Source organism: Lactuca saligna, chromosome 1 (genome assembly GCF_052625555.1).
Source record: "Lactuca saligna cultivar CGN05327 chromosome 1, ASM5262555v1, whole genome shotgun sequence".
Lineage (NCBI taxonomy): Eukaryota > Viridiplantae > Streptophyta > Magnoliopsida > Asterales > Asteraceae > Lactuca > Lactuca saligna.
Window position 1 is genome coordinate 80414356 of NC_136417.1, and position 19865 is coordinate 80434220.

The 19865-nt window shown below is 35.5% G+C and overlaps 1 protein-coding gene across 1 annotated transcript; it reads right to left on the reverse strand.

Moving 5' to 3' along the window:
* Positions 1-16082: 16082 nt before the first annotated feature.
* LOC145009025 (uncharacterized) lies at positions 16083-18026 on the reverse strand. Its single transcript, XM_078967679.1, has 4 exons — positions 17526-18026; positions 16981-17450; positions 16814-16908; positions 16083-16771 (listed from the first exon to the last, which is right to left on the reverse strand). The coding sequence occupies exons 1-4, from the start codon at positions 18024-18026 to the stop codon at positions 16083-16085; spliced, it is 1755 nt and encodes a 584-aa protein (XP_078823805.1).
* Between the last annotated feature and the right edge of the window lie 1839 nt (positions 18027-19865).

The following is a 19865-nucleotide window of genomic DNA, read 5'->3' on the forward strand; positions in this document are numbered from 1 at the left end:
TCAAAGAGATACTACTAAATCCAGAAACATCTAGGTTCTTGGAAAAATGGGCAATTGAGTTAGGGAACATGATATCAGCTATCTTCCACATGCCAACATCAAAGGGAAAGTGCCGGCAGATTTTGTTCTTGAAATACTAGGAGATATAAAAACAGGTCATCCACAAAAATGAATTACCGTATTCACACTGACAAGGAGGTATCCAAGGATGGACCCTATACATCGAAGGGGCGTCAAAGAAAGAGGGATCAGAGGCAGGACTAATCTTAACAAGCCTGGGTGAGGAAGAAATCACCTACGCCCTCTGCTTCGACTTCCATACCTCTAATAACGAGGCTGAATAAAAAGCTCTGATGGCCGACCTATGAATCGAAAGACAGATGGGTGCAGATGCAGTGACAATCATGACAGATTCAAGGTTGGTGGTTAATCAAATAAACGGTGAGTTCGAAGCGATGGGAAAGAGAATGGATAAGTACGTAAAGGCCGTTTAGAAACTTGTCAAATCTCTCAAGTGTTTTACCATTAGACAAATTCCAATAGGGGAGAATAGGAGAGTAGATGCCCTCAATAAATTAGCATCAACGTGCTTTAGCCACTTGTCCAAGAAAGTTTTTGGGGGGAAGTGTTTTATAACATCCGTAAAATTTCAATAAAATTTTAACTTTTAAATAAACCTTTTTCTATAGAAGTGTTTACAAAACCATTATTTCCAAAACCTTTAGTTAAAATTAGAATCATGTACACATAGTCTTCGAAACAATAACGTTATCAGTGTATCTCAAAAATCATAAGTCCAAAACGTTAGGATGTGTACGATCACGCCTTCGCCTTACCAAAAAAGATGAAGTACCAATAACAATAAAAAAACCATAAGCACAAAGCTTAGTGAGTTCCCCCAAATTAACAACATACAAACAATATCACATATACAAACAATAGCGCACATATAGATTCTTCAGCACGTCTAAACCACCTCACCGGGCCCTCAGCCTATCTGGATCACTCACAAAGCCTTCAGCATGTCTGGACCGCCTCACCAGGCCTTTAGCCTGTCTGCGTTACTCTCAGAACCTTTAGCATGTCTGGTCCACCTTGCTGGGCCTTCAGCCTGTCTTCAGCATTTCTGGTCCACATCGCTGGCATTTCAGCCTGTCTGGACCGCTCTCAGAACCTTCAGCATGTCTAGTTCACCTCATTGGGACTTCATCCTGTTTCGACCGTTCTTCGGGCCTTTGGTCTGACTGGTATGCCCCGATAGGCCTTCCGCCTATCCGGGCCACCCTAGGTATGTTGGCCTTTAGCATAAAGCAGGCCCACCTCAACCCAACCACACATACAAAAGCCATGTTGACATATAACAGATAAGCATACATATAACGTACCGATATAAACATTACTGGGTTTGTTGACTTGCAGCACAAAGCAGTCTAATCTCAACCCAACCATACTACATCAGCACATGCTACTATAAAACATATAGCCATGACATATAACAGACAGATCTAACAGATCACTAAGCATGGAATTATCCCATCTACCAGGATACCCATCTAACAAATCATAACAATATGGCTACATCTTATTTTCCAGGATACAGATCCAACAGATCATAACAGTACTCAATTATAAGATAAGCGAGGATAACAATCAAAAAAGGGTCGATCTTGGTGCGTTCGACCATATTTGTACAGTGAGGAAAACTCACCTTACAAGTACTACTGAACCGGTAATATCAATCCCAACGCACATATACAACTCAACTGCCTATAATCACTAATGATTACTTCATCAAAATCCCAAAATACCCTTAAAAGTCAATATTGGTCAACCATGGTCAAATTCAATAGTCAATAGTCAAGGTCAACAGTCCATGTTGATCCCAACTCATCAAGTGTATCTCCTGAATCGTCGAGTTTATTCATGTCAAAGAAAGCATAAAAAGTTTGAGTCAACTTGCCGAGTTAACAGAGCAACTCATCTAGTTCTTCAATATCCAGAAAACAGGAAAACCCTCACCAACTCATCGATTTGGCAAAGCAACTCGTCGAGTTTTACAATCCTTAATGCATTCAGACATTTCCAAGCGAGTCAATGTTCCAAACTATAGATATGGTCCCCTTGGACTGAGATACCACTTAACGTTGCTAACTTTATGTCCATGCATGGCATCAAAGGGGCTAAAACACTCAAATAAGGGTTATCAAGGGATTTACGACATGAAGAAGGTCCAATACTTGATAAATATGACAACTTTATGTTAAAAGGGGCCATGAAACGTCTATATCTGAAACCATGGCTGCATAATATGCTCAAATCCAAGAATGACTCCAATATAAGCTAATAATGACCATAAACTCTCAAATGAAGAGATCTAGCAGATAAATGACCAAGGTATCAACTTTATACCTCAAAATGCATGCCACAACAAAGTACACATTGTATCTATAGCCTCTCCCTTCATCAAACTTCTTTATGCTTCCTATTACTTCCAAAAGATCACCAAAAATCACTCTCCAAGCTCACATACATGCACAATGAGGGAAAAAGCATGAACTAGGGTTTTCTTTGGATAAGGAAGCAATAAGGGAGGCTAACAATGGTTTATAAAGTCTTTAAATAGGGTGCAGATCCTAAGAATTAGGTTTTTCATGTTCAGCCTTCAACTCTTCGAGTTGGGGCCTTCCAAGTTGTCGAGTAGACATTAAAAATAGGCGACCATGAAAACTCATCATGAAGAGTTGGTGCCTCCCAACTCATCGACTTGCCCTGGGAAAATACATATAAGCTTAAAATTCATTCTTGAGAATTAGGATGTTACATTTTTAAGGAAAGAAACATAGATGAATGCCAAGTACACACCTTGACCCCAGAACGGCGCACCTGGATGACACCGATCGTCGAATACTTGCAACATGGTGTTCTGCACGATAGTCGCGAAGAAGCTAGGAAAGTAAGAACTAAAGAGTCGTTGTATACAATAATAGAAGGAGTGCTATACAAAAAGGTTTCATGACACCGTGGTTAAAATGCATAGATGAAGCGAACGGAAAAGAAGCACTTCGGGAGATGCATGTTGGGCTAGCCGGCACACATGAACGAGTAAGGGCTCTTATGGGGAATATATTCCATACGAGAATTTACTCGACAAGTATACACCAAGATGTGAAAACAATAACACAAACATGGGTAGAATGCCAAACCTACTCCCCAGTACAACGGCTTCCCTCGGTACCTTTGACGAGCATCACTAGCCAATGAACTTTCTACCAGTAGGGAATTGACATCGTTAGACCATTCCGGGATGCCCTTGGAAAGATGAACTTCCTGGTAGTTGCAATTGACTACTTTAACAAATGGATCGAGGCTGAGCCACTAGCATGCATATCCGAAATTCAAATGATCAAATTCTTATGGAAAAACATCATGACGAGGTTCAGAATACCTAGGGTACTGATCAGTGACAATGTGTTACAATTTGCAGAAAACCTATGCTAAAGTTGGTGCACTGAAAAAGAAATCGAACAGGTTCACATTAGTGACACACCCCCAGGCTAACGGAAAATTGAGGTGTCCAACAAAACGTTGGTAAACGGAATCAAAAAATGCTTGGGAAAGGCTAAATGTAATTGGGTCGACGAACTACCTGGTGTACTTTGGTCGTATAGAATCACACCGAGAATGTGCACAAAGAAGCACCTTTCATTCTAACTTACGGTGCAGAAGCAATGCTATCAGTAGAGCTAGAAATTGGTTTTCCTCATACATCCTATTTCAAAGAAACAAGTAATGATAAGGACATGAGGTTAAGCCTAGACCTCATCAAGAAAGGCGTGAGCAGTAAAACATTCATCAGGAGGCCTAGAAAAGTTCCCTATAAAGATACTACGTCCTATTATAGGTATGTTTTGTTGTGTATGACTGTTCATAAATGTACCCCTTTGCTCGGCATGTTAGAAAGAGTAATGAAACTGATTGAAGTAACTTTAATATTAATATTCATATATATATATATATATATGTGTGTGTGTGTGTGTGTGTGTGTGTGTGTGTGTGTATATATATATATACACACAAAACAACAACATATATGATTAAAATTGAAACGAATTTCAGACAAATAATTTTACCTTAAGCCCATATCCAAAAAGGGAAAAGGAAATAAAATGAATTATTACTCCTAAGCCATTTAAATCTTATTTATATAAATATACATATATAAGTATAATTTGGCAAAATATAAGTTAAAAGAGTTAAAAAAAAAAAAAATAAAAAAAAAAATAAAATAAAATAAAATAAAATTTAAAAGAAGTTTAACAATGTATAAAAATGTTTCAGTGACTTGATGTCATTTTAAAAATATTTAGAAACCATTTATTGTAAACACAATATTACTATGTTAGACTTGTAATCCTCCCCCCCCCCCCCCCCACACACACACACACACACACACACAAAAGAAAAAAAACAAAAAATAGTAAAAATGCAGGGGTATGAATTCACCTTTTGTGAGTTTCCGGTTGTAGATACGGTGAAATCGCGTTAATTTCTCAAGTTAGAGCCCACGATAAAACTGAATACTAAATTATATTAATATAAAATTAAGTATAAATTTGATAATCTAATGAATTTTAAAGTGTTAAACAACACTTAATTATTGTAAAAAAAACTTACAATAATCCTTAGAATAATGTATGGTTGTTTTCGTGTTCTTTGTGAGAACTAGTGTAATTTGCTATTTACGGCCCAATATATGATGATTGGAAGGTGTTTTGAAGTGATAACAAGATCAAGGAATGATACTTGTAAGATTCTATGAAGAAACAAGTGATTTTTGTGTGTTCCTGAGAGGAAAGGGGAGGCTTCACATGTTCTTGTACAAGAGAGGAGGGAGTTATCGGTTGAAGTTGAGAGAAAAAGGGTAGTTTTCGGCCAAAAGTGTAAGAATGAGGAAAGATTTCTGACATATCACATATATACATATGAGTTCTTAGCTGTAAACAAAAACTGAGGCTTCATTTGCGGCTGTGACCTCTTCCCGAGAAGATAAGGGCTTTCCCTAAAAAGATAAGACTTTTAGAAGAAGTCTCACATGTTTGCGGCTTGAGTGGTTTGCAGTCGTAAGTCGTTTGCGGCCCTTCGGTTTGCGGTCCGAGGAAAGAAATGAGATGCGAGGGTTTTCGACTGATGCGAGAATCCTCATTTCTTCTTGGTTTTTTACTTCTTATTTATACAACACTTTATCAAGTGTTTAATTGTATCAAATATATAAATTTTAACTTTATTAAAATAACAAATCACTAAGTTTGACTTTTATTTGATGGGTTTGACTTTTGTTGACTTTTTCAAAGTAGAAAATAACGAGTTGTCACACTTCCACCTCTATCACCACCATGTAACCCGACATCTTTTGAAACCACAACCTCACCCATCCCTACAACAATTCTGATCTCCTCCATTCCACCCTTACCCACAACTACCCCAACTACAACCTCTGTTAAAACCTCACTACGCACAATTTCACTTCCACTTTCATCAACAATCTTTACCGACTCCACGATAGCCACAATTTCAACTGTCTCAACTCCATCGGCCGTCCCTATATTAAAATCCATTTTGGAGGAGATACAAACTTCAAGCATTCATGTCAACACATCTGATGTGGGGACAAATGTCAGTATTGGTGTGACTTCAGAAACAAGCACCTCAACTGCTCCTCCTACCAACAAGGATGGCAACATCTTGTTCGGAGACGATCAAGAAACCTTTACTGATTTTGTCTTCAGCCCATTCACTATCCGCGTCAACAGTGACGATGATGATGCTCCGATGACGAAGGGTCAATTCGAGGAGTTAAATATGAAGCTTCACTCGATCCTGGAGCATTCCAATGCATTCTCTTCAACAAAGTGGAGAATCTTCTCACTTCATAGGGCCACTGTTGAGATGCTCACCTCCACAAATACGAAAGTCATTGAAAATTCCTCCAAGTCCATTCAAGATAGTGAAAAGAGGATTTTTGAAGCGACTGGAACCATCGGAAAACTACATCAAGAGGTGAAAGAATTTATGAATGATTTCATACTCTCATCCTATAAAAACACAACCGATATGAACAAGGTTATCAAAGGTTTTCACACTTCATTAAAGTCTAAGAAAGAAGTTTTCTCAAAACTCTAGGCAGACATCAAGCTGGATAACACTGATCTTAAGTTGTCAAATTCTCAACAGCTTACAAAGTTGCAATTTGACTTAGCTATTGAAAATAAAATCATGGATGAATTGGCTGAGAAGACTCAGAAAACCAAGGTTCTTAATGTCAAACTAAAGATCGCTACCCAGAACATTGCCTAACTTGAAGAAGATAGATCTTTAGTTAAAGGGTGTATTTCTGAAATAAACCAATACTTGATGCGAATCATTGAAACTCACGATTCATCGGTCACTGTCTCTGTTAGACAGAATATATCGGAAAAGCTTCAACCTGTCTTTGCCATGCTAAATCAGATACAGGGTGTTTTGGGAAGCGTGGCTTCGGTGGACCAAGGGGGAGACGAGGAAGAAAACATTAAGGAAAAAAAGGAAAAAGGATCTCTGAAGATGAAAATGATAAAAATCCGAGTAAAAAAGGATTGCAATTGAGAAAAGTGATATAGAGCTTGACGAGTTCAATGCTCTTCGGAAGAAATTCGAGGCAGAAGAAGCTGAGGCAAAAATGCGAAACTAGTCCTTGAAACTCAGAAATCTCCGTTTCATGCTTGGTCTTATAAGCATATTCAGAAAGAAGATATAGACGATCCGTATCTGGACTGGCTAGAGCTTACAATCCATTTCAACTTAAATAATGATGTGAAATGTCAGTTCGATTTTCCCATCACTCCAAGGGCATTTCTCTTTCGGTGCTTCAAAAGGATTGATAAATCGATGATCTCTAATTACACAGTAAACCGACAGATTCTTTCGCTGTGAAGGTTGGATTGCCGATTCAGACTGAAGATTTTTTGAATATACAATTCAAGGGATTACGAGATGCTAATCATGTTTTACATGAGCTCACTTTGGTAGATATTCCATTCATGAACCCATATGACTGGATCTCCTTGTTCTACATTGATACGAAGGACGAGAAGAAGTATGGGCCTATCATTGAACACTTGAAATGGATGATCAAGTGTTAAATTCTAGAAATTGCGAAGATGGATGTTGAGATCGCATATGTTCTGAAGAAAATACCCATGATGAAACTAGAAGAACAACCGAAAGATATCCAACATTTGAAGGCAGGAGTCATTCGGAAGAAACATTGGACCATTGTTTACAATAGAAAGGAAGGTGAAGTGGTTCAGACCTACATGTTCTTTATGATGGACAAACACCTATACTCGTCAAATTCTCTCAAAACAATTTTTTCCTTTAAAGAAGCTCACAAAGCCAATACTATTGCAGATATAAAATTTCTTTCAGATATGATACGTTTGTATATGTCAGTTCGAGGCTCAGTTTGAAGATAACGTCGAAGATCTTTGTTGCGCAAAGACAACCCGGAAGACCTCATGCCAATTTGACACAAAGGGGGAGATTATTAAGTCTATATTTGTTGTGTCAAATGGCTGTGTTCAGAATTTCGGTGTACACATTCCGGTTCCAAAATATGTATGCCTATCTTGGGAATCTTAGCTTAGTCAGTCGATCAATAGTGCAAAGTTCCTTTCATTTTGTATCGATCTTTTAGTAACCGTCAAGCACTCATAGAATAGTTCCAAATTGCGAACTATTCTTTGTGCTTTGTAATTGAAATTTGAGCTTGTTTCACTTCATATTGTTCTTGTTAATTGAATTGTCTTAGCATTTCATATTGAATATAGAATCTATCGGTCCTATCAACCCGAAGTAATTAAATAACTAAATAGAATTTCATACGTTATATAGGTAATAAACACCTAGTTTATTGATGTCCAAAATATATATATCAATGAGTCCGAAATATCAGCTCTACATATATGGTTGTGACTAGTGTATTACAAAATTGAATTTGTCAGTCCGGAAGGTAAGGTGTGAGAATCCGGAATCAAAACAACATTATCGATTATCGCTAAGTACTCGAGAACAAATAGTGCTTCTCTGGAATGCCCTATTAAGGAGAAAGTGGTCATTTTTTTAAACGTTGTAACAATTGGTTATTATTAATAAATTACTCATTAATAAGGGTTAGTTTCCTTAATTTCTCAATATCTAAAGATGTCTACTTCTAATGCTAAAGAAAACGGAGCGAAAATTTAGGATACTCATCTTCGTCAACATGTGAGTTCTATATCCTTTCGTAATTTTTGTCTTATTTCCCTTAAATGCCAAAAAAATTCAAAAATCAAAATTAAAAATCACAACTTCTCTAAAAAATTTTAATTTTATATAGAGATAAGTAGATGTCCAGTTGTTTGTCCTTCGATATGGACCTTTACCTTGAAACCTCCATTATCAAACCTTTATGATGCAGACCTCCATCTTGAAACAAAACTCTTTCCCAAGTCTAACAAGCAATTTGATGCCAACCTTCATTAAATAAAGGGACATAATGATCAAGATATTCAATAAAGTGATTTATAGATTTACACTCAGCCGTGCTGGTATTTCTGCGAAGAAAGAAACACTAGTGAATTTTTTACAGACCTAGAGGATGGAAGATCCTCACTCAGGCCAGCTAACATTTTGGTCTTTGAATGAGTAGGAGGGAAGCACGGGTGTGTGGATCTTACTGGGGTCTCTCCTCTCATCGGTTTAAGAAGCGAGGGTTTCACAGCAGGGCATGCAGTTTTGAAAGCCGATGCGTGCAAAGTGGCAAAGCACCAGAATGTATGTGTAGAAAATCAACATGTGTTTGTACCTTTTGCGTTTGATACATTTTGTTTTCTGTCACAAGAGGCGGTGAAGCTTCTCAACAGAATCCAATGAGTCATGCATTCTAATATCATATCTCTTAGATCCACAGATGTTTTCAAACGAATTAGTTTTGCCATCCAGAAATTACTAGCGGCGCAGCTTGTTGCACTTTTGCCTTCCATCGGTATGTATTGAACTATATTATTATTTGATATTAATATTGAAAATCTTTATATTTGCAATAAATAAATAAATCTCCATGCCTAATAAAAACCTCTCCTACATACCACATGGCTATTTTCTATTACTCTACTTTTACACATGTCCATCTTCTCCTTCATCCTTCCTTCTAATTCCCGTCCATCCCAATCCTTATCGAGTATGGACTGTTTGTTTATTCCCTAAAATCACGCATTTGTTTCCTCTAATTTCGGTTTCTTGGTTTTGGTAACCGATTCAAATTTAAAATATATACCCAAATCCTACATCAAATGGAAACCTTCAATTCTACCTTGTGGTTTAATGGTTTACGAGTGATCGAACGCACAATTCCAAGCATTCAGTTCCTCAATTTTTTATCAACTCAGACAAAACAGTTGTTGGTAGGTAAGCTTATGTTTAAGCTACTTGGTCCGTTTCGACACAGTTTGAAGAGTTTGAAGAACCTACCTTGGTTTTTTCATGACTTTTCATTGTAACATGTAATATAATTTCTTCTTATTTCAACTTTGGGATCGCTCTTTTGGAAGTTTGAAGTTTCCTGTGATTTGAAGATCAACATGTGTTTCTTCACCTTCTCGATTTGGTCTATGTTTATAATAATTAACCATCTAAGAGTTATATGGAACTATTCTACACTCAAAGTCCACCTTAACAATTTTACGTTTCTTTTGTTAGGAAGTATGAGGGTTCATCATGGAGGCAATAGGCCGATTTAGAGTTAATCAAGAGCACATATGATTTTGTTATGCTCCAATTCCAGGTAATACTCAAATCCATATTTTATTTATAATTCATAATTTTTCTAAATTTTTGGGGAACACCCACTATCATGCCCAACTCAAAAAGATGAATCTTTGAAAAAAAAAAAAAAAAAAAATACTTTTTTAGGCAATTGATGTCTTCATCTTTGCTTAAAATTTAGAAACGTCAAAGATGCTCACCATGCAACTGATGAGATGGGTCTAAAACGTATTTTCATGGAACATATACATGTGATTTCTTATTAGTTTAATTGCCATTGAAGGTGCACACCAAGTGTTCAATAAAACGGTTGATCTAGATAAAGAGCCATCCTTTCCAAAATTGTTTGTTTAGGTCATAAATAAAGTTACTTTTGATGTATGTTTCTTCATTAATTTATTTTGATGCGGGTTTTGATTAACCATTTTTTGTTTCGCCTGCTTCAGAAACCATAGTCGGTATGTTATTAATGGTATGCTATTTATTATAACATTTTAATTAATTTTATATACCTTTCAGTGGTCTCACCATTTTATAGCAGTATTTCAAGCAAACCAACAAATCAACTGCCATCATTCTCAACCCACTGGCTGCTGGTACTGCGTTCTCCTTAGGTTAATAATTTTATACAGATAATATTGGTTTATTAGAGATAGATGAACCAATATTATGCCACGTGTTCGATTTTGTTTAAGGTTCAGAAGCTTCACGGGTATCGGAGAGCTAACATAGTGAACCTGTTTGTTGATTGTTATCATTTTTAGGAAAAGGTTTTTGTATGATTTTTGTTTACTTTGATGAATTCTTGCTATCTCTTTCTGCATTTTCGTTATTAGGATTCTTTTTATGCGATTTATTGAATTGGTTATTACTTTTTAACGAGTTTTTTCAACTTTAGCTGCATCTTTTTCATGTTATTTATTTATTTTTATTTTCAGGTCTGACATATGTTGTTTGCCATCGCTTGTTTGTTCTTTGTTCTTCCATAACATGTTTAATGTATTGCATCACTGATAATTTTTTCTTGGTTTTTGTCATTTATAAAAAGGATTTAGTAAATTCAAAATTGACAAACTGATTCAAGTGGTTCCCCAAAAGGCGATACAAAGGTAAACACCTAATCTTTGGTTTTCTTGAATCAAGTGTATGGCTATGTGTTTCGTTTTAATAGACATTTTCATTATTTGATTTGTGCTTTTTGTTTTTCAAGTGCATAATGGCTTTCAAACATAATGGGTCACTTTTGAATGTTTGTGGCTAATGAGTTTATTCAACATTGTATTTAGAAGATTGTTAACTTTAAATTTAATTACATTGAGTGCAACTTTCCAACTATTTAAGCTCTTTCATTTGATAGTAATATCTAAATAAAATTTTATAATTGTTAAGAGGAAACGATGTGTTATTCTCATATGACTTTTTTACTTGCAAACAAACTCTCATAATTACAAAAATACAAAATACAAAATAATAATAATAATAATAATAATGAGCATAATTTATGGTCATGTCTAATATGTTTATAAACGGCCGTATCGTAAAATATCGGTTAAAAATATTAGCGTTTTAATTTTCATCATTTTTTAGGTAAACGGATAAAACATTTAAGTCTCTAAATAAAATTACTCTTGCAAATGTATTATTAATTATAAAGTCTATTAATTTTGAACGATGTTTTACGTTGATGTCGTGTAGTACACGGGTTATAACCTAGTAAATAAATAAAGAGGTGCAATGAACAAGTGATTCCGCGTAGACTTTAGACTTTCAACAAGCAGCTTGATATAGTGATCTTGGGCTTCATAACTACGAATGGAAAAGAAAGGGGATGAAATTGGCGACCCATTGTACCCGAGATGATCATGAGATGATGAATCTGGAACGAAAGGCGGAGGTTAGGGCCCAAACTTAGGGGTATAGTTAGTGGAGTATATATATATATATATATATATATATATATATATATATATATATATATATATATATATATATATATATATATATATATATATATATATATATATATAATAGAGAGATTGAGTAATCTAACAACTTTTTAAGAACAAGTTCGGAATGAGCATTCTAAACCAAGAAAAATACATTTTTTAACTGATTTCGGAACCGTATTCTGGAATTTCAAGAAAAAGTTTGAAATCCGAATAAAAATTATGGAATTTCGAGAAAAAAAACATTTTTTACTTGTACTTAACAAAAAGTTAAACAAATATAATAAATGTAAATTATATAGTGTATAAAATTATACTTTTTATTGAAAATGATTAAACGCTTAGAAATGCACATTTCGGATATAAGTGGAGAGATTTAAAAAAAAAACAAAAAATAAATACAGAATTTGAAGATTTAACCCGTAATGGAACATTCTCTGGAAAAAAATTTTGAAAAGTAGTCTGCAACATGAACAGTAGCCCAAAATGAGGAATTCAGATAAAAGTGATTATTTTACAAAAACTAAACAAAAATAATTATTTTCTTAAAAAAAACGTATTCATATCCGTTAGATTCTCCAATTTCCCTATATATTAATATACCTTAAAAAATAAATAATTAAAATTAAAAATTGTCTATATAAACAACTCCAAATGTGAAACAAGATATACTATCATAACCAACAAGATTATAAACACCAAAAATTAAATGATATTGTTATTTTTTATAAACCGCAGGGGTCATCTCTACAATTTAGTATGATAATAGGTTTATTTTGTTGCAGTTAATGAAAGGGTGGAGTAGTTGTATGTCAACATTACAACTTTTTGTGCACTCGACCATTATGGAAAGCTAGTCACCTCGATCGGTTCTACTTGGCATACTCTATTTTATCCCTTCATGTTACGCTTTTTTCTTTCACCCTACTTATTTTTTATGTATAAATTATAATATATAAGTTTAGAGGATATCAGAATACGTTATTTATTTGTTTATTTTTAAAGAATAAATGTCACTTTCTTGGTTCCTAGCTAATAACCTTACACGAAATAAAATCCTAATTTCTTCAGATAAAAAAATAATAATATCTAAATGTGAACGTCATATGATGATGGATAATGATATCCTTAAAAGTTGTAGTCTCAAACTCACAAAATCTTCAACGGTTTGGGTTTTAAACATTTATTCGTCTCCAAATTTATTAATTCTAAACCCACAGCAATTTAATTTTAATATGTTTACATCTTTACCTTAAAAAAAAATCAATAAAGATATTAATATAAAAAGTAAAAATCATAAAAGCTTACAAGTTTAAATATGAGTTTCTCATGATAAAAGAAAAGAATTTCAAAGTATGTGCAGGGAAAGCACTGAAGAGCCCAGAACCTGTTTGCTGGAAAAGGAGAAACACATTATATACCCACCCACCATCATATACATTCTTATTAGCATGCATGCCAACATCTGCAGTTATTTTATTCTCCCAAAAAAGAAGACATCATTGGGTTTATGATCCAAGTGTATTATGTTGTTTATAGCCCCGTAAAATCATTTTTATTAAAAATAACTGTACTTAGAATTAAACGTTAGTTTCTATAATAATATTATGCTTTGTTTTTTTGGAAAAAGAAACTAATCATCTCCTAAACAACATCTAATAATCATCTCCTAACCATCGATCTCCAAAAAGGAAAGCAACACCTGAAAACATTAGGTTAGAAGCCTTAATTTTGGCATATTATGTATATTAATTACTTGTAGTGTTGAGAAATCAGTTACACCTAAAAGAGTTACATGCATGACATAAATTTATATCGACAAGGTGTCCAGTTCATTTATTTGTTGGTCTGTTGAAACTAATAGTTATACAACAAACCAGTATTTAAGTGATTACCAAGTTAGCAAAACAATCAGGTATTTTAACCCTATAATATAAAACCTCAATTACGTATATTGATATTATGATATGTTGTTATTAATAATTGACCTATAAACTATATAGCATTGTTAGAACATGTTTCGAAATGTCTCTAGACTTGCCAAACTGTTCATTTATGTAAAGCTTTAAAGGCCCACCAAACTGAAACCAATCTTTTTTGGGAAAATGTCACTAACCCCACTAACTTATAAGTTTTGGTTTAAAAGGTCCCTTATTTTATTTTTTGGCTTTAGAAGGGCATAAACTAACATTTAACCGGCTAATTTGGGATTATGACCCAATTCAACCGGTTTGCTTGCCATGTCATCATCCAAGTAACCTACTGAGTCAACTCAGACGACTCGATTTACACGTCATCGACTCGCCACCGAGTTCACTTACTTGGGCACTAAGGGTGAGGTGGTCCCCTACTGTATAAATGGATGGTCTCTTGGACAAAACCCTAACACTTTGTTACCGCTTCCGGCCAAACACAAACTGACAAACGAAAATAGAATACTTGTGTTCCCTTTCACTGTCTTCCATGGAGCCTACCCCACCACCATCACCAGATACTATAAACTCCAACAACTTGATTCGCTCAAGAGACGGGCTATACTTGAACGATTTGCACACGATTTTCTGCGACTGTGGTGATAAAATAGCCGAGCTAAAAGGTGAGGTGGAGCGCATGAAGGAGGAGATGGGTCGCGATTACCTTCATTCCAGGGTTGATGTCCTGAACATGCAGTAAAGGTTCGACAAGGTTGAGAAGCAGATTAAAGCTATTGCGTTGTTGGTTGTGGGTCTTGTCGTGGTGATGCTCCTGCTAATGATTTTCATCATTCACTTGATAGTCAACAAGTGATTCTCAAGGAGGTGAATAGTAGTGGTAGGAAAATCTAGTGTTCGTCTTAATCGTCTATTATGTTTAAGGTTTTTATTGTAATATATGTTATTAGGATTGTGTGTGTTCGTTTGTGTTTGTGGTAATCGTCTATGATGTTTGTGGTAATCTAGTGGTGGTTGTTTACGGATGTTTTTTGAAGTCCTGGGAACATGTAACAGCCATTTTAATATTATCTTGATGAAATGTAAACACCTTGAATGCGTTTTGATTTGTTGGGATCAATGTTCTTGATTAAGACTAACGATTTGGACACTTGGTTGGCTTAATTAATGAAAATTAATTGTTGTTGGTACACCAACTGTGACAGATGTTAATGAGGTCAAACATTGGGGTAATTTCGTCAAGGGGTATTTTCGGAATTTACAATTTTTAAGAACCTACTTCCTTACGCGGCTGGGATATTTTCGTCATTTGCTTTTTATAAGTACTTTACCTCATTTACTCGGCAGTAGATCCCATTTCTTTGTACATGTTCTTGTTTGCATTTTCAAGTTAGCAGCTCTCGGAAATAACGAAGGAAAAATGGTGAAATGCTCATGTGGATGTTTGGCCATAATCAGAATGTCTTCCACTCCATCAAACCCTGGAAGACCATTCTATGCTTTCCCCACTAAGGTTTGTTTGACTTTCTTTATTAGGACACTGTATCCCTAATTTATTTGTTTTTATCTTTGCATTCTACACTTCTAACTTGTAAATTAATTTTGTTAGGGACCTCGTAATGGTTTTATTTGTTCGGTTGAAAAAAGCAGACTCTAAGAATATGAGTGTTGAAGTAGTTATGATTGCAGGATTAGCTAGGTTGAAAAAGAAGATTGAATCAAAGATTTGGAAACTGAAGATGTCTTTAGTTCTAAGTTGGATTATTTTCTTTGGCATAATTGTGTACAAGTTGTAATTCGTATGTAGCAGTTTTTTATGTCCTTGTCAAGGAAATAGTTATGGTTATTTACATTATCCTTGTAATGACTTTCAATCACTAATGTCAATAGTAGACATCAATGCCATGTTCACCTAGAGTAAATGGGACCATATATATCCAGCACTAATGTAAATAATGGACCCCAATACCATGCACGTCTATAAACACAACACACCATAAGCATAGTGACTACATAACACCACAGTGAGTACATAACATAAAATTGTTTAGCATAAGCATAGTGACTACATAACACCACAGTGAGTACATAGCATAAAATTGAAACACTTAATCCAACATTGTTTAGCACGACCAAAGTGAGTAGAAAACATCAAATTAAAACACTTAACCCGCAATCAGTTGTCATAAACACATTGACTACATAACGACATTGACCACACTTAACCTATTCTAGTTCCATTGGCTTGTCAATAGTGTTGCCTTCCCCATTGTTACCCTCAACCTGTGTATCAAGTTTTTTCTTCAAAATTCTTTCCGACTTCTTTCTTGTCTTCCTACCATTGGTTCCTTCCCCAACTTTTCCATTACTGCCCTTTTTTACCCCTCCCCCCTTTATCATCTATAACATCATTTGCCTTTTTACCAATGCTTCCTTCCCCAACTTTTCCATTAATGCCCTTATTACCCCTCCCTCCTTCCTCAACTGTCATACCTTTTGCCTTCTTAGCACTGCTTCCTTCCCCAACTTTTCCATTAATGCCCTTATTACCCCTCTCTCCTTCCTTAACTATCATAACTTTTGCCTTCTTAGCACTGCTTCCTTCCCCAACTTTTCCATTAATGCCCTTATTACACCTCCCTCCTTCCTCATCTATCATACCTTTTGCCTTCTTAGAACTGCTTCCCTCCCCATCAATACAATCTGATCTCTTCCTTTTCCTTACCTCTAATTTTGTTGGCTTTTCAGATTTAGAACATGTAACCTTGTTATGTCCTGCTTGTTTGCATACACTACACATAATCTTTTTCCCAACCTTTGACACAGTATGTCTAGCACCCCTTTCACTTGAATCTTTTCTTCTATTAACTTTAGGTCTACCTGGGATTTTTCTTTCCAATGGTGGCAAAGGTGGAATGAATTCAGTAGGTGGCCACATGTTGCTACCATTCATCCCACACATAGGATACTTGTAGGTGGTCTTATAAATTGCTCCACAGTACATTGGATCCACATAATTACCAACATCACTGTTAAGGTATGAGATTGTTGCAACTGAATGCACACATCCATACCCATTTAGTTACCAAACTTTACATGAACAAGTTCTCCTATCCACATCCACAACGTAAGACTCTGCCGAATTCCTTGTTTCAAACTGGTTTAAACCAGTAGGTAAAACCTGCCAATACCTGATGCAATGGTATAAAAGTTAGGGTGTATAGTGGAAAAACTAAATAAAGTATTAATAGAAAAGAAAAAACCTTTGAGCTCTTTTCAACTGATTCAATAGGATTGTAATGGCTGGGCATGGTTTCAAATCAGGCCATGAACAACCTTTGATGGTGAGATTGAATTGCCTCTCCATAACATACAACCTAATTTCTTCTAACATTGTGATTATTGGTTTTTTCCTTGCATCTCTAATGACATTGTTGAAGCTTTCAGATAATCCATTTTCAACTGCATCACACATCCTCCCCTCTCTAAAGAAAGCTCTACTCCATGATTTTGGGTTCTTTTCCATAAGGTAGTCAAATGCTGCATGATTTAGTACTTGTATTTCCTTCATTGCTGCATTGAATAAAGGTTCAGTTGATGCTTTGCAAGCTTTCCAAAACATCCTCTCATAATGCACACCACTGAACCTTTTCCTAAAGTTGGAAACAATATGCCTTGCACACTGTCTGTGTTCAACATTAGGCATTACTTCCTTCACAGCCTCCAATAGCCCCTATACAATTTAAATTCATATGGTAAGAAATGGAATTTTATTAACAAGAAATATGAAGTATAATAAGTGATATACCTTATGTTGATCTGACATCAGGGTGATACCATTACCATCATCAACTTGTTGATCATATTGAAGATTCTCCAAAAACCATTTCCAATTTTCTTTATTTTCCACACACACAACTGCCCATGCTATTGGGAAAATATGGTTGTTAGCATCTCTTCCTATGGCACATATCAATTCTCCACTACATAATTCCTTTAAGAAACAACCATCCATGTTTATTACTCTTCTACAACTTCCTTTCCAACCTTTTTTCAGCCCCTCAAAGCATATGTAAAACTTACTAAAATATGTCTTCCCATCAGGCATACTGTTGACATCCAATTTAACAGTTGATCCTGGATTGGATCTTTTTATCTCTTCACCATATGACCAAAGCTTGGCATAATGCTCAACTAGTGTACCTTCAATAAGTTCAATTGCATATTTCTTTGGTCTTCTACACTGTCCCATACTCACATCAATTCCAAATTTTTGTTTTACTTCTTCCTTTAGTAGCCTAACACTCATTTTTTGTTTTTGTAAAAATTTAGATGTGAAATGGCTACCAATCCATGCATAGCTTACAATTGACCCCATTTTAAAATTTCTAGCACAATTATGGTCATCTATAAGGGACTTAATCTGAAATGAATTTTCCTCACTCATCCATGAAGCCCACAATCTAAACTTGCATTGCCCTGAACAACATTTAACTAAAAGCCTCCTACTATCATTTTTTCATAGCACAATTGATATCCTTTAGCAACAGCATAATTACACAACATATGTTTTAATTGTTTAGGATTTTCAAATCTCATTCCTAACACAAGTTTTTGTTTTTTCCAATGAACATTTTCATTAAAAGCTGTTACCTCCTCATGAATTGGGTCGTGGTCATCCATCTGATCAAATGGATCTTCATGAGATGGATCCTCTTGAGGTGGAGTGTCTGGAGTTGGTTGCTCCTTGGGGCAGAGCTTGTTCAAAAATACACCATTCAAGGTCTTGTTCATGGGAATGCAATCTCCATCTTCAAAGTTGTTGTCTAAATCACCTTGCACTTGTACTTCATCTAGGTCAATGCCTCCTTCTGCCTCAACATGCAACTCTTCTACTACTTCACCTACACCAGAAAACTTGTCCTCGGGGGTGCATACTTCATCCATCTCATCAACAATCCATTGATGAACATGAACACCAACATGATCCATGTACACAGAAATTACACAACCAGAATCATACCCTACTTCGATAAACTCCTGGTAGTCTTTCTCACTTGCTATTATCCTCAGTCCTTTAGGGAACTCGATATCGGGCATGCAAAAGTACACATCAACACACGTCTCGTTTGCGAATCTCTGAATGAACAATAGAATTTTGTTTTTGTCCATTCCAGCAAAATCCACATCCTCAAACCTTTGCTCCACTTCATCTGAGTAACTGATCATTGGATACCTCGTAAACAAACCAGCAAAATGAAGATCTATCTTCATGTAGACGGCCATAGAAAAAATCCAGGTTTGATTTTTGGATGAACAGTAAAAGAAAAAGAAGATATTGGTAGATAAAACCGATTAAAGACGAAAATTACTTGGAGAGGAAGGGTTGGTGTCATTTATCGATACACTAACACGTGGCATATGATTTAGTTTAATGACCTGGCTTTCTTTTAATGACATGTCCAAGAAATAATGCTGATTGGGATTGGGGTCACCGGGTGACCCCTTCACTTTATAAAAAATGGCCAAATTAGCCGGTTAAATGTTAGTTTATGCCCTTCTAAAGCCAAAAAATAAAATAAGGGACCTTTTAAACCAAAACTTGTAAGTTAGTGGGGCTACAATGACATTTTCCTTTTTTTTTATCATCGTGTTAAGGTAAGCCAATTGTGCGTGTTGGAAGTTAAAACTTATGAACAATTTAAGTCTCTTCTATTGGAGTTTCCAACGGATCAGGAAAAGTTTGCATGTCAAGGCCAGAAAGGGAACTTGGAAGTAGCAGGATAAGATCTTCATGATTTTTGAGGTTCTCGATTGGACTCATCGAGTGAGTCGATGCTACTTGGCGAGTCGGTGAGGTTTCCACAATTTTTATTGTTTCTTTTGAATCAGCTTCCTCTAGCAACCTTTCTATATTCTTTAAATATTTTCCAACAGTGAAATTCCCTCCAGAAGGTAGTAGAAATTTGTTTGCATTTTCTTCTTGTAAAAGCGCAAGCTCTCTTTCTAACACTACATCATCCAAATCTACTAAGGAAACTTCTCCGTTTTTTATCTTTTCATTCTTTTTATCTTGTTATGCTTTAAACACCACTGAATCGTTCCCTACCCCTAGTGTTGGTGTAGATTCACACACATCGAATATTGC